The following is a 19,983-nucleotide window of genomic DNA, read 5'->3' as shown; positions in this document are numbered from 1 at the left end:
GATGACTAATGCTAACAACCAACAGGATAACTTCTGATTTGTATTAGTAAAAAGTTTAAATTTAACACTGGAGCAATCTGCAAATGACATTCCACTTCTGTGAAAGATTGCAGATTAGATAATGTTTGGCCAAGGTGAAGTAAAAAGGCTGTTTGGTACTGATACTGGTTAATACAACAGACTTAAGATAAGTTCTCTGAATGCAGATTGTTGGGGGTTCGTGTCAAGACTGGAGCGCAACAAATTGTCGCGCTTCAATGACAGACCGACCACTATCATTCAGCAGAAGTCGCGGGTGGGGCGACTAGAAAATGAAATCTTGTGAGCTAGGTACCTCACTTCTCAACGCCTCTGGGCTTCTGAATACTTGAGTGCAGAGGTACATAGGCACATAGACGCAAGATATACCTAGTAACAAAGCCACCTCTTTGTGAATTCGAGGTCATCGGAAAACCATTGGTTATATCAGGAGATGAAGAGTAAAGGAGAGGCTTACCGCTTGGAGCGCCGCTAACCTGTCCTTCGTCATCCTTTATAGAAAATCACACACCAAATAAACGTTTTATCTCGTTACACAATCCCATTCACAGATATTTTTTTAACAAACGTCACTATAATAAAGGACACGAACACTAGTTCACTTCACTCCAAAAATCGATACAACGAACGAACAACGAACCACACGAACGAAGAAACTTCTATCCGTCAGTCCAGTCAAAATGTCACAGACTAGTTCTCAAAACAGTAAAGTTGTAGATGGCGCGGCCGGCGCGACTAGGAATCTGAATAATATGACGTCACTAAACAGAAGCAGCGGGGCGATTGTCTAAAACCTGCATCAATCATTATTACAATCTCAATTGTTCTGATTGGCTGAATTTGTGCGATTCTTGTTGGAACAATGAGCAACAATGCATTGTAGCCAATAGTGAGCGAGCATTAACCAATCAGAGATGATTGCGATCGTGACATTGTAGCTGTCAAACAACCGCGGTAGGGCCACAGAATGGGAGAATCTTATGGTACAGTGCGACTAGGCTATCTTGACGCGTGGCGAAAATTGGAACTAACGTTGCCGTCAAGTGTCCCGAGCCGAGTGTCCCCTTTGTTCTTATTTGAATATTAAATATTCTAAGCATCGACATAGGAATTCACGTGTACTACGTAGTAGTACATACAAATTCTTTGATTCTAAGCCTTTGCTCTCCAACAGCGCCCCTCCTGTCAATGTCATTCAAGTGCCAAGAGAGCCTTGTCGCACTGTAGTCTCACGACTGGTCCATAAAACGACTTTCACGCGCCATCTTTCATGTCAAAACTGTGTCAAAAGCTACGGTCAAAACCTAGATAGAGTAATAAAGCTAAATAAAAGAACGTTTGCTTTCTCATTCACACAAAAAGAGAGCACAGATAAAGTTACTAATGTGATAAACAGAGACGCAGCTAACCTATTTTTGTCCCTTACCGTGTAACCAATTTTTTTCAAGAATACATACAAGGAATAACTACAACTTTAGTTGCAAACAAACTTTGAGAATTCATGGCGTCATTATATTTTTCATTAATAAATACTTGTTTTAACATAAAAAACGTTTAATACAAATATTGTTGAATCTAGCTTTTTTACTCAATCTACGGGTCAAAACGTAGACTGATTAGTGATTACATACGTGTGGGGTATTTATGGATAGGTCTTCAAAAATGATATTGTGGTTTCCAATGAATAGTTTGCGCGAGAGACACTTCCAAAGTGGTAAAATGTGCCCCCCCCCCCCCCCCCCCCCCCCTCCCGTAACTTCCAAAATAAGAGAATGATAAAAATAAAAAAATATATTATGATGTACATTACCATGCAAACTTCCACCGAAAATTGGTTTGAACGAGAACTAGTAAGTAGTTTTTGATTTATCGTGCAAAATGTCGATAAAATACGATTGTAGGACGCAACCCTCAGTGCGCGAGTCCGACTCGCCCATCGCCCTTGCCGATTTTTTTAACTCGGTCTACTATTCTGAGACGAGTCTGAGACTCTAATGTAAATTATCCTTAAATTACCTATCGGCAAAGCAGCAGATGCAAAGAGCAGATGTCATTGGATCATTGGCAAAGAATTTGAGGTCGATGGTTATTGGTCCGCGGCGGTGCCATAGAAATTAGAATAAAGGGCTGTACCTACTCGTTTACTCTCTCGCTTTATTACTCTGTAATCGTCATTTTATATCTTATTTATTTGAAAACTTTTATTAATTAAAAAATACGCATTCAATAGGATTAATAATTTAAACTTAATTAATTAAAAGTTATGTATTTTAAATGTATAGTAAATACATCTCGTAAGTTATTTTGTAATTTAAATTAAAGTTGTAGACATGACTACTTCAGTCAAAGCGCCTGCCGTTGTCAAAGATTTCTTCCGTTTAGTGAAGTGACGCCATTGTGAGCCGTAACGACTTTTGAGAGCATAGAGTTTAATCTCGAATTACTTAAATAATCTTGGTAAATTGTGATTTTATATACAATGAACTTGTTCTATCCGTTACGTGCTTTGTAAATCGCTTTGTATTTTCAACACAGTTTATGTAGATCGTGGGCAATAACCGTTCAACTTCGGTACCACTGAGCTAAATTCCTGTGAGGATAGTTGAGCGCCATTCGGGCTAAACTTAAAACAAATGAATCGAATAGTCATTGGAAGGTTACGATAGAAAACGTTTTATTATTTACAATATACGTTTCGGATAGATCCAAACAGTTAAATTGTTAATAAGAGGACAACGAAATTTATTGTGAACCTACATAAATGGTGCGTCATGAGTTCATGACAAAAGAAACATTATTTTATATGTTGCAACGTTTGTTTTCAGATAAAGAATAAAAAAAAACAATATTAAAATGGCAGATGATATGCCCACATTTAAATGCGTCCTGGTCGGCGATGGCGGTACTGGCAAAACCACATTTGTGAAACGACATTTGACTGGAGAGTTCGAGAAAAGATACGTCGCAACTCTCGGTGTGGAAGTCCACCCTCTAGTGTTCCACACGAACCGTGGCCCTATCAGATTCAATGTTTGGGACACGGCAGGGCAAGAGAAGTTCGGAGGTTTGAGAGACGGTTATTATATTCAGGGTCAGTGCGCGATCATAATGTTCGACGTAACCTCTCGTGTCACGTACAAGAATGTACCCAACTGGCACAGGGATTTGGTGCGAGTGTGTGAAGGTATCCCCATCGTACTTTGTGGAAATAAAGTTGACATCAAGGATAGGAAAGTCAAAGCGAAAACTATCGTTTTTCACAGGAAAAAGAACCTCCAGGTAACTACTTAATTTGTACTTGACTAATAAGTACCTACCTAAGAACTCCGTGTTTATTGCATGGGTTTTTATTTAAATTTCTTTATGTTAATGGCACACTGTGTGAAAGGCTAGTGCCAAAGTTAGCAGTATAAAGCAGCATAAGATTGAATAGCATTTTTGTTTATGAGCCCCTGTGGTTTGCAGGTAGTGATATACAATAATTGAAATGTCATTCATTTCTTACATAACTGTTCTATATATTGCTTAGTAAATTCCATAATATTTTGGCATAGCTTTGTTATCTAATTCATCTGCATAAAGCTAATTTTCAACATTATTATTATAAATATGAGGTTCAGTTTATGATTGTTGATGTGACGACGACAACAACCTCCCTAGCATAGAGGTGAGCGCTGAGGTCTTATCAGTCAGAGGTCTCAGGTTCGATTTCCTGAAGGAGAAATCTGGAATATTATCATTTTTAAATTCCTCTGGTCTGGTCTAGTTAGAGACTATGGCTGTGGCTAGTTACCACCCTACCGGCAAAGCTGTGCCACCAAGCAATTTAGCCCGGTATGATGCAGTTTAGCAACCAAAGGGGTATGGGTTTAATAAAAACTGCCTTACCCCTTCCAGGTTAGCCCGCTACCATCATATACTGTATCATCACTCATTACCAGGTGAGGTTGCAGTCAAGGGCTAACTTGTTTTTGAATAATAATAAAAACTGTGACTTAGTTGAACTATACTTACTGGGTAGCTACAATAATGTGTGCTAAAAACTGCCTCATTTAAATTGCCATCAATAATCAGCAAGCTCCTTTAAAAATAATACCTAAATTATTATTAACACAATTATGACTGTACTGTTGTACATAGTGTCTAAATTGGACTAAAATAAATATATTATTGCTATCACTTAATTTAGTTTAGAGATTGTGTACAATAGAATTAACTACATAAAGTTAATCAATTTTCAAATTATGTCTACAATTTATCTTTTCAGTATTATGATATATCAGCCAAGTCAAATTACAACTTTGAAAAACCTTTCCTGTGGCTGGCAAGAAAGCTAATTGGTGATGGTAACCTCGAGTTTGTTGCTATGCCTGCTCTTGTACCACCCGAAGTCACCATGGACCCACAATGGCAGAACCAAATTGAAAAGGATCTCAAAGAAGCTCAGGACACTGCTCTCCCGGAGGAAGATGAAGACTTGTAAATAACTTATGTATAGCATTATATTGTCGCTAGGGGAACACTCGGAATCTTATATAACACAAAAATAAAAATAAAATTCCTAGTGTGCTCTTTGAAAGAATGATGGAAGTATTTAGAATGTAATGTTAAGCTTAAAATTCTCATTGAAATTTTGTTCAATAAATTCTAATTGAATTTCTTTTTATTTCAATTAATTTTCATTCCATTAGTTTGCAATTGGTATGTACATTGCTATAATGCGGAAAATGAAATCATTACTTCAATCAGTTTATGTTACCTTGATCAATACATAATTTTAATGTTCTTAGTTCAATGTCATAATATAGTACCATGTTATATGCATGCACCAACATCATGCTGCTAAGAGTTCGGTAATGTCTGTACAATGTATACAACTGATATATTTCATACATCGGTTTAATTAAGATCTACTGTAGAGTATTATTTTTCAAAAAAATTGTTTTAAGCTGATCTATTGCAGTTTATACATCTAACAGTGTGCCTTCAGCTTGTCTCTGGTAGAGATTCCTACTGAACAATTAATTAAAAATACATTGAAGTTGGAATGTGCAAATCCTTGCATATTCCAACAAGATCTGCTTAAAACAAGCTTTTTGTTTGGTCAAATTATGGCTACATGCTTTATCATGAAACATGTTATACATATTTTTGCTTGAAAACAATCACAATATTGTCCAGTGATTAATACTGAATATTGTAATTTGTTATCTGAAGTTAAAGGTGATATCAGACGGTTCATTTCTTGGTCATTTCTGTTTTCCATTTAGCATCCTTCACGTGAAATGAAATGTATGAACACAAAATTAATCAAAAGTGAAGAATGGAATGTGAATGTAAACCAATTCAACAATATTAGATTTTGGCATTAACTTGTCATTTGACAAGAGAACTTTCACTCAAGCTCAACAATTTTATCTCGCGTCCTATTTAGCGGAAGGTGACACCGCGCGTAGTAAAATATTGTCTGAGTATGCGATAAAATGGTATTCAAATGGAGCGAACAAAATACGCTTGTTTTAGGAGTTCCTTTCTTTCTTTTTTGGCAATTCTTATATCAAATAAGTAGTATCTATTAAAACAAACATTTTCCGAGGCACACAACTTTGTCAACAACGTTCATCTGTTATTTTGTCTAACGTGTGGATGTGGAAACAATGAAACAATTACTAGTGTTTAAAGAACCGTCTAAACTCTGATATCAACTTTAGTAAGATATAGAGGACTCACAATCTGGCGATAGTTTTTTGAAATAAAGTTAATTTAATGTAAATATTTTGTTTCATTTAATATACATTATTTACTTATAGTGGTCTACTATCCACTTTGTACAGTACAATGCAGAAAGTAACGTACATCGACCTTTAGAGGGAAATGGCAGATTTGTAGAGCAATGTCCCTGTCGTTGAGACCGACAAAACGTCATGTAGGTAGGTACGAGTGACGACGCTCTACAAAGCCGAAATGACATTCTAATGGCTGATGTACATTTCTTTCTGCAGCGTACTGTAAATGGAGTGTTTTGGGTTCGATTCCTATGTTTGTGTAATAATAAATAATTATTGTCCTGCCGGTGCTTTAAAGATCAGCAGTGCCTTTGTAACATAGAGATCATTGAATTATTATTATAGTACAACTAGCTGCCCCGGCGAACTTCGTACCGCCTAACAGTCGATTCTTTTTCAGGAAATTTTTCTCCGTAAAAACCATCCCCATACTTCAAGGAATATTATGAAAAAAGAATTAGCGAAATCGGTTCAGCTGTTCTCGAGATTTGCGGATCGAAACGCACTAATTCATGGACCTATTTTTTTTCTCGTACGTCCATTGGGAAAAAAATGTGTAGCTGGGATGACGTATTCCTGGCAGAACGCGTTTTTTTCGAATATCTACTTATTGGTTGGACGCACAAATTTAAAACTTTCACGCACAATTACACGACGTTACGCACTAAAAATCTATCCAACTCGAATCCAGAAATTCAACATTATTTTGCTGGGATTACGCACACCAAATTTTTTAAATTTTTCTCCGTAAGAACCATCCTCGTACTTCAAGGAATATTATAAAAAAAGAATTAGCGAAATCGGTTCAGCTGTTCTCGAGATTTGCGATGAGCAACACATTTAGTGATTCATTTTATATTATAGAATAGTCAAGCATAGACCTTACCTTGAAGAAGTTCCAATCTATGGAACATGCCGTCATCGTTGTTACTTTTAGATTTAGATTCTGATGAACTGAACAGATGAATTCACTGGGAATTGGGATCCTGGTGGACGATATGCATTATGGCCGTATTGCATTGTACAAAATGAGACATTTATTCCATAGAACAAAATATTTTTAATTCCTCAAATTGTTCTGGAGAACTAATATATTAATCCTCTATCAATAATAAAATCAAAGTGATCATAGAAACTTAATTATGCCGGACCTTACTTGGCCTGATGCATTTGACCCGTTTTTAGGGTTCCGTACCTAAACAGGTAAAGGATCACTTCGTTGTTCCGTTGTGCCTGTCAAGAACACGTGCAGGGTGCTTTCCGTTGACCTATCTAAGTACCTACCTATTAAACAATCGGAAAATACGATCCTTCCACCCTAAAGAATTAGCAAGGTAATCAAAGAACGAAGGCATAGATATATTTTCAGCGTTTATTTTTCTTTTAATTAAATGCATACATACAAGTTATCTACAATTCTATTCTTAACTAATAAAAATAATAACAATCTACTTCTTGGCTGTAGCCTTTTCCCTTGCCTTCTTTCCCTCCAATAGTTTCAATCTTTCTTCTTCTGAGAGGTTTTTGTTGATTTTAGTGATAACACCAGTTCCCAAAGTAATGTCTCCAAGTCGAAGAGTGAACCGTTGACCAGTTTCACAGACCATGGGTTTCAGGAGCCTCAACTGCAAACTAATAAACAATGACGTCATTTCGATGCTAATGAGACATGGTTCCAGCGCAATAGCAATTTGCGGGGCTTATATCATTAAATGTTTCTCATTACTGAATTATTTTTATTTGTTGAAGTGCTCTAGATTTTATCAATGTTTGGGAAGGCCCCTAAGGTTTAGGTTAGGGTTTCCTAGTTAAGGGGCCACTCCAATTTTAGGGGACTCCAATGTACTGGTTTCACTAATAAAGATTTTCTAATTTGTATTTACTTACGTAGAATCTTCCCCGGGCATAACCATCTCTTTATCAGGGATAGTGACCTGTGTGGCGCAGTCCCACGTCATAGAGAACATTTGAAGCTGAATGAACGACGTGAACGGCTTAGCACGACCACCCTCTTCCTTGCTCAAGATATAGACTGCTGCGTCAAAACTATCATGAGCTTTGACAGTACCAGGTTTAGCCATAACCATGCCTCGTTTGATCTGCTCCCTTTTGATGGAGCGCACCAGAGCACCTAGTTGGTCACCGGCCTGGGCTTCTTCTAGAGTCTTGTGGAACATTTCAACACCAGTCACAGTTGTTTTCATTGTCTTTCCATGACCAACTATTTCACATTCTGTTCCCTTTTTCAAAACACCTAGAAAATTCAAAACATATTTACAGTATGCTGCCAAAAGTGATGAACATCGATCTTTAGAAAGACACAGTAGATTTGTAGAGCACTGTCTCGGTCGTGAGTGACTGAGACAATGCTCTACAAAGATGAAATATAAAGGCTGATGTTCATCACTTTTGTCAGCGTACTGTACAAGCTTATTCCTGTGACTACACAAATTTGAAACCCTATCCCTTTAGGGGTTGAATTTTATAAAATCCTTTCTAAGCAGATGTGTGTGTCATAATAGCTATCTGCATGCTAAATTTTAGCCTGATCCATCCAGTAGTTTGAGCTGTGTGCTAATAGTTCAGTCAGTCAGCTGTTCATTTTATATTACTGTTTATTTTGTGGTAGTTTCTTTAAATTTTTGGGCACAGGTTTTGCTTACAGTTGGTTTACCGTGGGTATGGGTTTAATGGAACTACCATACCACTTCTAAGTTAGCCCATTTCCATCTTAAACTACCTCTAGATGAGTTCCCATTCAAGGCTAACTTGTATCATAATTAAAAAACCTTATGCCAACTGTACAGTGCATATAAATTAAGTAGTTCAATATGAAGTTGTAACATGAAACCTGTCCTTAGTAGTGAACCAGCAATAGTTGATGATGATAAGTATCATCATGATCAACCCATCGCCTGCTCACTACTGAGCATGGGTCTTCTCTCAGAGTGAGAAGTTTTAGCCATAGTCTACCACGCTAGCCATGTGCGGATTGGTGAAGACTTCACACACCTTTGAGAACATTATGGAGAACTCTCAGGCATGCAGGTTTCCTCGTAATTCCTTCACCATTAAAGCAAGTGATATTTAATTACTTAAAACGCACACAACTTTGAAAAGTTAGAGGTGCGTGTCTGGGATTGAAGACCCAACCTCCAATTAGAAGGTGGACATCCCAACCAGTAGGCTATCACAGCTATCACAGCAGATGATGAGTATACCTCTGTATAAACGGCCAGTAACCACAGTACCACGGCCAGGGATTGAATGCACTGACTCCACGGGCAAGAGGAACGGCTTGTCCAGCTCTCGTATGGGGGTTGGAATGAAACTGTCCACCTCTTCAAGTAGTTTGGTAATAGCTTCTGCCCCAATATCTGGACTCTTTCCTTCCAATGCACATAATGCTGAACCTGAAAGTACAATTTTTTTACTCTTTAGAGTTCCTTACCAGAAAGGTGCCAATGGGACCCTATTACTAACCCTCTATTGTCTGACCATTTGTTTGTCTGTCAGTCAGTGGGCTGTATCTCATGAACTGAGTACAAAAATTGTAGAAGAGTTAAAATAACAACTCTAAAATATTGACACAATCATATTTATAATATTAAATAGTAAGAAAGAAGTAAGATAAGTACCTTTGATAACAGGTATCTTATCACCATCGTAACCCATTTCCGACATCAGCTCTCGGATCTCCATCTCCACAAGTTCCACCATCTCCTGGTCAGCTGCGTCAACTTTGTTGATGAACACTACTACATGCTCTATGCCAATTTGTTTGGCGAGCAGCAAATGTTCTCTAGTTTGAGGCATAACTCCGTCGGTGGCTGCAACTACGAGGATTGCTCCATCCATCTGGGCTGTGCCTGTGATCATGTTCTGAAAAGACAGCCACAAGATATCAAGAAGCTATCTAGGCTATTCAGAGTGATGGTGATGATTCCATTGCAGAGCAACATAATCTGTTTAATTTTTTTTTTGAATAGTGAGCAAACGAGCAGGCGGGTCACCTGATGTTAAGTGATTACTGCTGCCCATGAACATTTGCAGCACCAGAGGAACTGTCGATGCGTTACCGGCCTTTCAGGAATTTGTTGGTCGACCCCTTGAATAACCTCATGTTGTAATCTAGTGGGAACACCGCTATCTACGAATATACTTAAGTGCTTCACTCATGTGCCCTGATGTGACTCATGCACTCTATTTTGGCGCGAAATATGCCAGTGATGATGTGATAAGAGTACCATCTACGTAAATGTAAATTATAACGAATGGTGATCTGCTTTTCAGTTGGTTGCAGTAAAAATCCAGTTCAAAATCTTCCTCCTTTTGTCTTCAAAATCTGTGATATTCTGATGAACCAAGTGCCTCCACTTCAATTGCTTCAGTGGCCACCAGTTATGTGACAGACTTGACATGCCCACTACCACTTACCTATACCACTGCAACTATAAACTACTGCTACTACTACTTTGTAATTTTTTTTATACCTTAATGTAGTCAGCATGTCCAGGGCAGTCTGTGTGCCCATAATGCCTTTTGTCAGTCTGATATTCCACATGAGCCACATTGATGGTAATACCACGGGCCTTCTCTTCTGGGGCATTGTCAATATCTGCGTAGCCTTTCTTCTGGGCCAAGTTGAGGTCAGATAATACTGTAAAAATGTTTTAATATATGTAACAATAGTGTTTTAAACTATTGCAATGACAGAATACCATTACTAAAATTGGGTCTGCAAGTTTATAGGAGAGCAGTTCAAAAGAAAAGTTCGAAATTTCTAATTTCATAATCCATAACTCTCGTTCGTCTCAACTGCTCTATTGTTTAGCTTTGTAGATCTGCCACTGTTCTTGGGTGTGGTGAGATGCAACTATTAAGATAATATAGAATTGTAGTAATCACAAGTTTTGTTCAGGGAATAGACAAATGGTGAAGCTTAATTTAGAGACTACAAACATCATGTATGGATAACTGTTATCATTTAACAGTCATTAACATTAAATCATCAGTTAAAGATAAAACAGATAAACCCGATGTTTAATGTTTTATGTCAGTCAGTTTAAGCTTTTATACATTATCTTTATATAAAAATGAATCGCTGAATGTGTTGCTGATCGCAAATCTCGAGAACAGCTGAACCGATTTCGCTTATTCTTTTTTCATAATATTCCTTGAAGTACGGGGATGGTTCTTACAAAGAGAAAAAATTTAAAAAAAATCCCAAAAAAGAATCGACTGTTAGGCGGTACGAAGTTCGCTTGGGCAGCTAATTTATAGATAATAATTACCTTTAGTGATGGCAGCAGTTAAAGTTGTTTTGCCATGGTCAACATGCCCAATTGTGCCCACATTGCAATGTGGTTTATTCCTCTCAAACACCTGTTTCTCAGCATAGTTCCTCCTTAGTATAATACTTAGCGGCGTCAAGGCGGGCAAGCTGGTGCATCGTATGTGTGAACACTGGCTTTGTTTTAACACTAACTTGAGAGCTGTAACATACAAATTACAAAGAATGTATTATACCTACCTACCGAAAATCCCCAGACCTCGTGAAAACCGACTTTGATAGTTAATACCTTAAGGACGCAAAGCTTTACATAATAGTAAAAGGTTATCGTATCCTTATGAAATAAATTAATACCAAGTCTTAACAAATTTTGACAATTCATGAGAGATATTGTCACAAACTTTCAGTTATGAATAGTGATTAATACTTTTTATAATAACAAATAATCCTATAAAATAAGCATACCTGGGTTAACCAAACTTTTAGCAAAGGATATAGTCGCCATTGTCCCGGCCGCCGCGCAACCCACAGCAAGTGCGCTATGAATTAGATGTTGATGTATTATTTGTTTTTAAGCAATTATAAATTACTTTTTACAGCAAATATATTAATATTGATTAAATAACGCAGCACACCAAAACTATCAAATTATCAATATTCATAGACAACAAAGAGTATTATAATGATAGACAATCTGGACATTTTAAAATATTAACCATAAACAATATAGACTAATTTAAAAGCATTTTACAGAGATTTTACACGTTCCGGTTTAGTTCAAGCTTGTTTAAAAATCGTCATGTGGTCTAAGCCTAAGCAATAATTTTTTTTTCTCGTTTTACAGCTCTGGGTTCTAGCCCTTTTGAGCCTCCTAAGCAAGAAATACTACCACAGACGAAGAGTGAGTTTAATGGAGTTTATATAGGTACATTTAAACTTATTGGTGAGAACGGAAGATGTACTCTGTGACGGAAGTCTTGAATTTAAACCAGAAACAGTTTAAGTGGTTTAAACACGGGTTTAAAGGTTTTAAACCTCGGATTAAACGGTTAGATAGCATGTCTCAGTATAAATCACTTTATAATTTAAACCACTTCAAGGAATACCTACCTTACTCTCTTGAACTACTTTGTACTACCTAGTAAAAGAGGAAATATTTGGGTTTGTAGGTTAGTACCTAATTGGTAAACTCTGAAACTACTGAACCGATTTTAAACATTATTATTTCACCATTAGAAAGCTGCTTTATTATCCAGAAATACTTAACATGATAATTATGCTTTAATTTTATATCTAAGTATATTAAATTTTACTCTAGCAAAGCCGGGCGGGTCAGCTAGACGTTCTATTTTGAATAGCATGCATATTTTGTTCTATCTAGACCAATCTAGACTCTATCCAAAAAATAGTTTTACAGCTGGTTGAGTAGGTAATGAAAACATGACGTATTTTTAATTAAGTAACACTTTACTTTACTTTACTTTACTGTATTACACATAGAACATATTAAGAACAAAAATAGTATTCTAGCATGCTAATAGAAAACTTTACTTTAGAAAATAACAATAAAAAAAATTTAAATATGAAAAATATATGTTTAGAAATCGAAGTCTCCGCTGCCGGGCGAGCTCACACGGTCGGGCATTTCGTGTGATTCTTCCACCGTATTTGGGACCGTGGTATCAGGCGCGTAGGTTGTAGGAGTATCTATAAAATATTAAATAAGTAAATGCTACTATCATTTTTAGGGTTCCGTACCTCAAAAGGAAAAACGGAACCCTTATAGGATCACTTTGTTGTCTGTCTGTCTGTCTGTCAAGAAACCTACAGGGTACTTCCCGTTGACCTAGAGAATCATGTTTGGCAGGTAGGTGGGTCTTATAGCTGGCTTTAGGGGAAAAATCTGAAAACCGTGAATTTGTGGTCACATAACACAAAATAAATTAAATTGTGGTAAAAACTAATAATTAGTAGGTATTTTTAAATTTTCGAAGTAGGTACCTAAGATAACTATATCAAGTGGTTGGTATTTTCAACTTTCGAAGTGAGTGACTATATCAAGTGGGGTATCATATGAAAGGGCTTCACTTATACATTCTAAACAGATTTTTATTTATTTTTAGGTATAATAATTTTTGATTTATCATGCAAAATGACGATAAAATACGATTGTATTACGGAACCCTCAGTGCGCGAGTCTGACCCACACTTGGCCGGTTTTTGAAGCAAGGTACAGTATTACTAACGCGAGCGGTAAAATTTTTAACGGTCAATAACTCAATACATTCAAATTCCATCGTTTAATGTTTGAATACTCTGATTAAATTAGAAGTTTCCAATTATCATTTATGTTCGCTCATTCGCTGCCTACATAATTGGAAATTCCTAATTACTTATTCAGAGCATTTTTAAGCAAAATATCTCTTGGAATATCCTCTCCTTATCTCTATATTATTATCTAAATAATATATAAAAGGAAAAGGTGACTGACTTGACTGACTGACTAATCTATCAACGCACAGCTCAATAACTACTAGATGGATTGGGCTCAAATTTGGCATACAGATAGCTATTATGACGTAGGCATCCGCTAAGAAAGCATTTTTAAAAATTCAACCCCTAAAGGGGTGAAATAGGGGTTTGAAATATTTATATAGTCCACGCGGATGAAGTCGCAAGCATAAGCTAGTCTTTATTAAATAAGTACCAGCAGATTTCCCGCAACTTAATCCTCAGGAATTTAGTTTTTTATTCCGTACATTTGTAGGGATTAAAAAAACTATTTCATTATCCGGGGTAAAAATTATCACCGCTTCTAGTTTAGTTTTTGTAAGTACCTAAACTGTTATTATTAAAAAGCTGTGGTAGCCGACCTTCTTTTGGGAGGTCGGGGGTTCGATCGCGGGCACGCACCTCAATGTGCGTTTCAAGCAATTAAATATCATTTGTTATAGCTGTGAAGGAAAACATCGTGAGGAAACCTTAATGACTGAGAGCTCTTCATAATGTTCTCATAGGTGTTTGAAGTCTGCCAATCCGCACTGAGCAAGAGTGACAGACTAAGTACCTAAACCCTTCTCATTCTGAAAAGAGACCCGCGGGGTGATTACGTAACACGTTGCAGTATCGACAGCAACGCGACAGCAGTAGCAATGCGATAGTTCATTTGCTGTCTCTCTTCTTCTTCTTATTTTGCTTTGTGGCTATTGCTGTCTCTCTCTAGCCGGAAGTTTGACAGCAATGATGTGGCCCTACCGCGGTAGTTTGACAGCTACAATGTCACGATCGCAATCATCTCTGATTGGTTAATGCTCGCTCACTATTGGCCACAATGCATTGTTGCAACAAGAATAGCACAAATTCAGCCAATCAGAACAATTGAGATTGTAATAATGATTGATGCAGGTTTTAGACAATCGCCCGACAGGCAGATTTAGGCCTGTCGCGAGATACGTAATCACCCCGCTGTGCTTAGTAGTGGACCGGCAATGGGTTGATTTTGATGATGAAACTGTGATTACCGTTCGTAAAAGTAGCTTTACGCAGATCAGAATTAGTGTCGACTTCGACCACCAGCGATTGGTTGATAGGTTCAACCTCGTTGTCCTTCTTCACTTTGGCCTTCTTCGTACCGAGTGTTATAACGTTCCTCTTTCTCGAAGTCTCTGATAGAGGTTGGTCGTCCTCCTTCTCCGAATCGGACAATTCATTCGGCAATGCAACAGAAAATTTTCTTTTGAACAGTTTGTGAAACTTCTGAACATCCTTTACGTTTATTTTTTTTGGAGTATTGATACTGCCTTTATACCTGGCTATAAAACTATATTCAGTTAATCGTTCTTTTAGGCTGAGTTTTTCAGCGTCATCCGCTTGTTTTTTAGCTGATTCCAAGCGTTTTATTAAACTTTTGTTCTTTATTGAAGTATTCAAAAGCTTTTTACCGACTTTGTACGGCTGTAGGTGTGAGGGGGCCACCCACGCTCTTGTCACTTCAAGGGCATCAAAAAATACCACGTGATAGTGAGTCTGGAAAAAGAATTTGAGATTTCACTAATTATTATGTTTTTTAGGGTTCCGTACCTCAAAAAGAAAAACGGAACCCTTATATGATCACTTTGTTGTCTGTCTGTCTGTCTGTCGGTCTGTCAAGAAACCTACAGGGTACTTCCCGTTGACTTAGAATCATGAAATTTGGCAGGTAGGTTACATCACACAAAAAAAATTAAATTGTGGTCATGAACTAATAATTAGTATTTTCAATTATCAAAGTAAGATAACTATATCAATTGGGTATCATATGAAAGGGCTTTACTTGTGCATTCTAAAATAGATTTTTATTTATTTTTTATGCATCATTGTTTTTGAATTATCGTGTAAAATGTCGAAAAAATACGACTGTAGTACGGAACCCATCGTTGCGCTAGCCAGCTGACTCGTACTTGGCCGGTTTTTTATTAAAAATATCATAATAATACTTAAAGCTAGTCATTATCGGTAGAATTTTAGCAGTTTAACCTGGAGGTAGAAGGCCCTTCCGGCATCAATTTTTCCCTAGACTTTTAATAGGTATAGACAAGTAGACTGACCTTCAAATGAAGATTGAATAACTAGACATCTTCTAGGCAAGCGCGCTCCATCTTAGACTGCATCATCATTGCGGTCTCACCTGGTGGTAAGTGATGATGCAGTCTAAGATGGAAGTGGGCTAACTTGGAAGGAATATGGCAGTTTTATTTAAAGATTTTCTACGTGGCATCGTACCGGAACGCTAAATCGCTTAGCGGCACAGCTTTACCGGTAGGGTGATAACTAGCCAGGGCCGAACCCTCCCACCAGACCAGACATAAGTTCCCAAATTGCCCCTGCCAAGAATCTAATCCGGGACCTACCGCTTGTAAGACCACAGAGGTCACCACTGTGCCAGGGAGTTTGTTGAAGGTCTGATTATAGCCAAGCGCTAGTCTAAAAATTAAAAAAAGTTTCCTATTTTCTACTCACAGGAATATCTGAGAATCCATCCAGCCAGTAATACTGCTCGGTATCTGGACAGTCGTCCACCATAGCGGGCCACCAGGGCCACCCATCCATCCGGGCCACCACCAGAGACCCCGCGCTATACTCGCTGTATATAAGATTCTCTTCATCATGGATGCGGATGGGGATCTCCGGTGCTGAGCATGATGCGAAAGTGGAATCTATGAAATCATTATTATTTTTATTGTAATTTCAATAATTAAATCTCAAATTACAAAAAAGCGACCGCCCACGCCATCCGATCCCGCGGGAATTTCGACAAAATATGCAACCTTACTCGTACTCCATGTCTTGTTGTTTCTTGCTTAGTGGCTTTCAGTAGTTCCACTACGGCACAAATCCTTGTCTACATCACTACCCATATTATAAACTAGCTGATGCCCGCGACGTCGTTCGCGTGGAATTATGGTTTTTTAAAAATCCCGTGGAAACTCTTTGATTTTCCGGGATAAACCTATACCTGCCTACCACGGTAGGCAGGTACCGCCAGCGGTTGCAGTCATCGCACTGCGCCCACAGCCCTGGCGCGCGACGCTGCTGCAGCCAGAGCAGGCGCTGGCGATGCGTCATACTATCCTCCGGCTGGCTTTGAGCATCTTAGTATCTCACCTGGGTTCATCCTACAATACCACTTCACAGGCAGATCGTGTCTATCTACCACGGTAGGCAGGTATCGCCAGCGGTTGCAGTCATCGCACTGCGCCCACAGCCCTGGCGCGCGACGCTGCTGCAGCCAGAGCAGGCGCTGGCGATGCGTCATACTATCCTCCGGCTGGATTGGAGCATCTTAGTATCTCACCTGGGTTCATCCTACAATACCACTTCACAGGCAGATCGTGTCTATCTACCACGGTAGGCAGGTATCGCCAGCGGTTGCAGTCATCGCACTGCGCCCACAGCCCTGGCGCGCGACGCTGCTGCAGCCAGAGCAGGCGCTGGCGATGCGTCATACTATCCGCCGGCTGACTTAGAGCATCTTTGTATGAGCTGAAAATTTTTGTCACGTGATCATGCGTGCCTTAAACCCAAGGGCGGATCCAGCTTTGGTGCCAGGGGGGGGTCACATAGTCGTGGTCAAGTCATAACATCTCTACCTCTTGCGACAGGTCGAGTTGGTAATCGGGGTATGACGAGCGGGGGTTGGGGGGGGACGCCCCGCACACCCGCACGCAGGGCCGTCTTTAACCTATTGGAGGCCCTGGGCACATTAGAATAACGGGGCCCATATGATCTTGACAGAGTAGGTACTATTTTCTTGGAATAGGCAAAGAAAGCAGATAAGTCACGTTCTAGACGTATTATAAATGCGAATGTTTCTATCTATCTGTTATCTTTTCAAAGTCCATATTCTAAATCAAAATTTGGTACTATTCAGCGATAGTTTACACTCGGAAACGGCTTTTTATCCCGGAAAATTAAAGAGTTCTCACGGAAATTTTAAAAAACTAAATCTATGTCGACGAAGTTGCGGGCATCAACCAATATAAAGTAAAAGCGAAATTTTTCATATATTTACGAAAAAATCATAAGGTAGCTACTAATATTATAAATGCGAAATCTACTTATCTGTTACCATTTGACAGTCTATCTTTTTGACCAGGTACTACACAGAGAAAGCTTTCATCCCGGAAACCTGCATACACTTTTTATGCGGAAAATCAAAGAGATCCTACGGTTTTTTGAAAACCTAAAACAATGCGGACAAGGTTGCGGGCGGGCAACAACTAGTACAGAGCGAAAGCGCGAGCGAAGCGAGCGCGAAATTTTCTGTCTGTCTATCATCTTGTTAGGTATTTTTTCACGGCTAAATGTAGCTAGGTAGGTACTACTCAGTGATAGCTTGCATCTCGGAAGGGATTTTTAATCGTAGTGAACAGAACGTTCAGAACGAACAGAGAAAAAAAGAAAAGATAAATGTCAGAAATATTGTACTAAAAACTATAAAGTCATCTGTTGTATAAAGAATAGTTCTATTATCTTTAGGGGTCCCCAGATGCAACGAGCGCTTGGATAGTAAAAACTTTACTATAAATAATAAACGTAAAGGACCAATCCGACCAATACATTATAGGTATATAATACATATTATTTTTTACTTTTAGAGGTTTTTACTGTCGGGAATTTTTTTAAAAGCGTGAAATATAATGAAATATTCTATCATTTGCGTTATCAGTAAAGACAATAAAGATCGGATATAAGTCAGTCTTGACTATTTAACAATCTCTACGGTCCTTTGTTTGAGATGGCTTTTTTGACCGTTGATTTTATCGAAATAAATATATTTTTGGGTATTAAAATATCGGTTGGTTTGTTATAGTTTGGTGATCTGGCAGGGACTACTGGGCCCCAATCGATCGTGGGCCCTGGGCAAGTGCCGTGTGATGTTCTTCAATCATTGAAGAACGTCACACGAAATGTGACATCTCGATGAAAGGTAGCGGTGGCGCGGTAAAATTCAAATTTTGGATGCGTTTGTTCGCAAGAACATAATGTTTTTGCAATCATACAAAATATTCTATTAAATTGATTAAGTATTGAAGGAACTTACATAAAATCTAGGTATATAAAAATATAAAACATTATGTTTAACAATTTTAATTAGTGGTCCACCTAGGTCCTGGACGCAGCCCAGGGGGGGGTCATGACCCCCCCCCCCCTGGATCCGCCCTTGCGTTAAACCCCTAAATTTTGTCGTTATTTTTGCATGCTTTATTTACGAAGTTGAACCTCCCTTTTTGAGGGAGGGTAAAATTTTTAACCCAAGTAGTTAGGTAGGTATATAATCTTTTTTTCTCAATCTATAACCTTTTGTTTGATCATGACAAAGGAAAGTAAAGAATACAGACAAATGAATAATGTAAGTATAAGTCCCGCAAATTGCTATTGCGCTGGAACCATGTCTCATTAACATCGAAATGACCTCATTTTGACGTCAGTCGAAATAAAAATATACCATCAGCTCGAAACATTAGTCTAGTGCTGACGTCACTAGAATGGCAGCCACGCGCATTAGCAATTTGAGGGACTATACATTGGCACCTGAATAAATCTGTAATCACTCGTGATCAAATATAGGGTGTTAGTTTGCACCTTAGGTGAATCTAGGTATATATAAAAGGAAAAGCTGACTGACTGACTGACTGATTGACTGGCTAATGTACCTATCAACGCATAGCTCAAACTACTGGTCGAATCGCGCTGAAATTTGGCATGCAGATAGCTCCTATACGTAAATTGGCGCAAAACAAATTGATGTTATGTTGCAATTTGGTGGGTTGCACAGGTCACAAGGAAGAAAATATACCTACACATAGCCTGGCTGAGATCGGTTTTTGGTTATAATTATGCATACCTAATCTAAGAGGGTTTGGGTTTTGACTTTGTACATTATACTGGTAAATGGTAACTACTTGTTTGGCTCTGTTTGGCTCTAACGTTGGTAGGAAAGTGTTTTACGTACCTGCTACTTTGCGAATCCGGTTTTTCGTCTTCTGCAAAGTTAACATTTGTTTTTCTTTCCCTATTTTGGATCGGGGGCATGATGTCTGACTAGAAGTAACAATTTGAATGTCAAATTAACATTAAATTTTTTTGTGAACCGCCAAAAAAAATTTTCATCCAGACATGCAGTACGTCATGGACATAACGTAAAATATGTAGGTAGGAAGTAATTACCAATGGTTGGTGAGCTTCTTCTTCAGGCTCATGAGCCATATCAGTGGGCAAATTTGCTTTTATCATATTTTTAATTGCGTTTTAAACGGAACAGTTTTTGCAAGTCAACTTTTCCCGTTTTACTTTCCTACTCGTTCCCGCCAAAACGTGAAAAAA

The 19,983-nt window shown here is 38.3% G+C and overlaps 4 protein-coding genes and 1 long non-coding RNA gene across 12 annotated transcripts in view; 1 reads left to right on the top strand and 4 right to left on the bottom strand.

Annotated features, from left to right (window-relative positions):
• Syx1A (Syntaxin 1A) overlaps positions 1-707 on the bottom strand; it is an 84,441-nt gene extending 83,734 nt beyond the window's left edge. For 4 of the 7 annotated variants that reach the window (XM_034984676.2, XM_069509655.1, XM_034984675.2 and 1 more), the window contains exon 1: positions 497-705. In XM_034984676.2, the coding sequence (XP_034840567.1) occupies positions 497-529 (33 nt within the window). In that variant the 5' untranslated portion in view covers positions 530-705. Of the gene's footprint in view, positions 1-496 lie in introns of all 7 variants that reach the window. The other 3 variants (XM_034984678.2, XM_034984674.2, XM_034984677.2) reach the window with 2 other exon arrangements.
• Positions 1-19,983, bottom strand: part of LOC138404751 (uncharacterized) — a 622,276-nt gene that overhangs the window by 193,018 nt on the left and 409,275 nt on the right. The gene's annotated exons all lie outside the window — the stretch shown is intronic.
• Positions 2,340-5,812, top strand: Ran (RAN, member RAS oncogene family). 2 transcript variants are annotated; one of them, XM_034984682.2, is made up of 3 exons: positions 2,340-2,496; positions 2,865-3,318; positions 4,307-5,812. In XM_034984682.2, exons 2-3 carry the CDS (start codon positions 2,893-2,895, stop codon positions 4,520-4,522), a joined length of 642 nt encoding a protein of 213 aa, XP_034840573.1. In that variant the 5' UTR covers positions 2,340-2,496; positions 2,865-2,892; the 3' UTR covers positions 4,523-5,812. The 2 variants fall into 2 exon arrangements, with proteins under 2 accessions (XP_034840573.1, XP_069365842.1); XM_069509741.1 differs by having other exon boundaries at positions 2,393-2,503; positions 2,871-3,318.
• On the bottom strand, positions 7,189-11,798 carry mEFTu1 (mitochondrial translation elongation factor Tu 1). Its single transcript, XM_034984667.2, has 7 exons — positions 11,584-11,798; positions 11,120-11,320; positions 10,319-10,485; positions 9,464-9,707; positions 9,047-9,238; positions 7,713-8,079; positions 7,189-7,457 (listed from the first exon to the last, which is right to left on the bottom strand). The coding sequence occupies exons 1-7, from the start codon at positions 11,621-11,623 to the stop codon at positions 7,274-7,276; spliced, it is 1,395 nt and encodes a 464-aa protein (XP_034840558.1). The 5' UTR covers positions 11,624-11,798; the 3' UTR covers positions 7,189-7,273.
• LOC117996595 (zinc finger CW-type PWWP domain protein 1-like) lies at positions 12,565-19,896 on the bottom strand (the record flags this gene model as incomplete). Its single annotated transcript, XM_034984691.2, has 6 exons — positions 12,565-12,825; positions 14,640-15,144; positions 16,117-16,313; positions 16,952-17,139; positions 19,613-19,701; positions 19,828-19,896. Coding segments are annotated over 6 exons (1,158 nt in total), but the record flags the coding sequence as incomplete, so codon positions are not given.

This window comes from Maniola hyperantus, chromosome 3, assembly GCF_902806685.2.
Source record: "Maniola hyperantus chromosome 3, iAphHyp1.2, whole genome shotgun sequence".
Lineage (NCBI taxonomy): Eukaryota > Metazoa > Arthropoda > Insecta > Lepidoptera > Nymphalidae > Maniola > Maniola hyperantus.
This window is presented reverse-complemented; position numbering and strand designations above follow the sequence as displayed.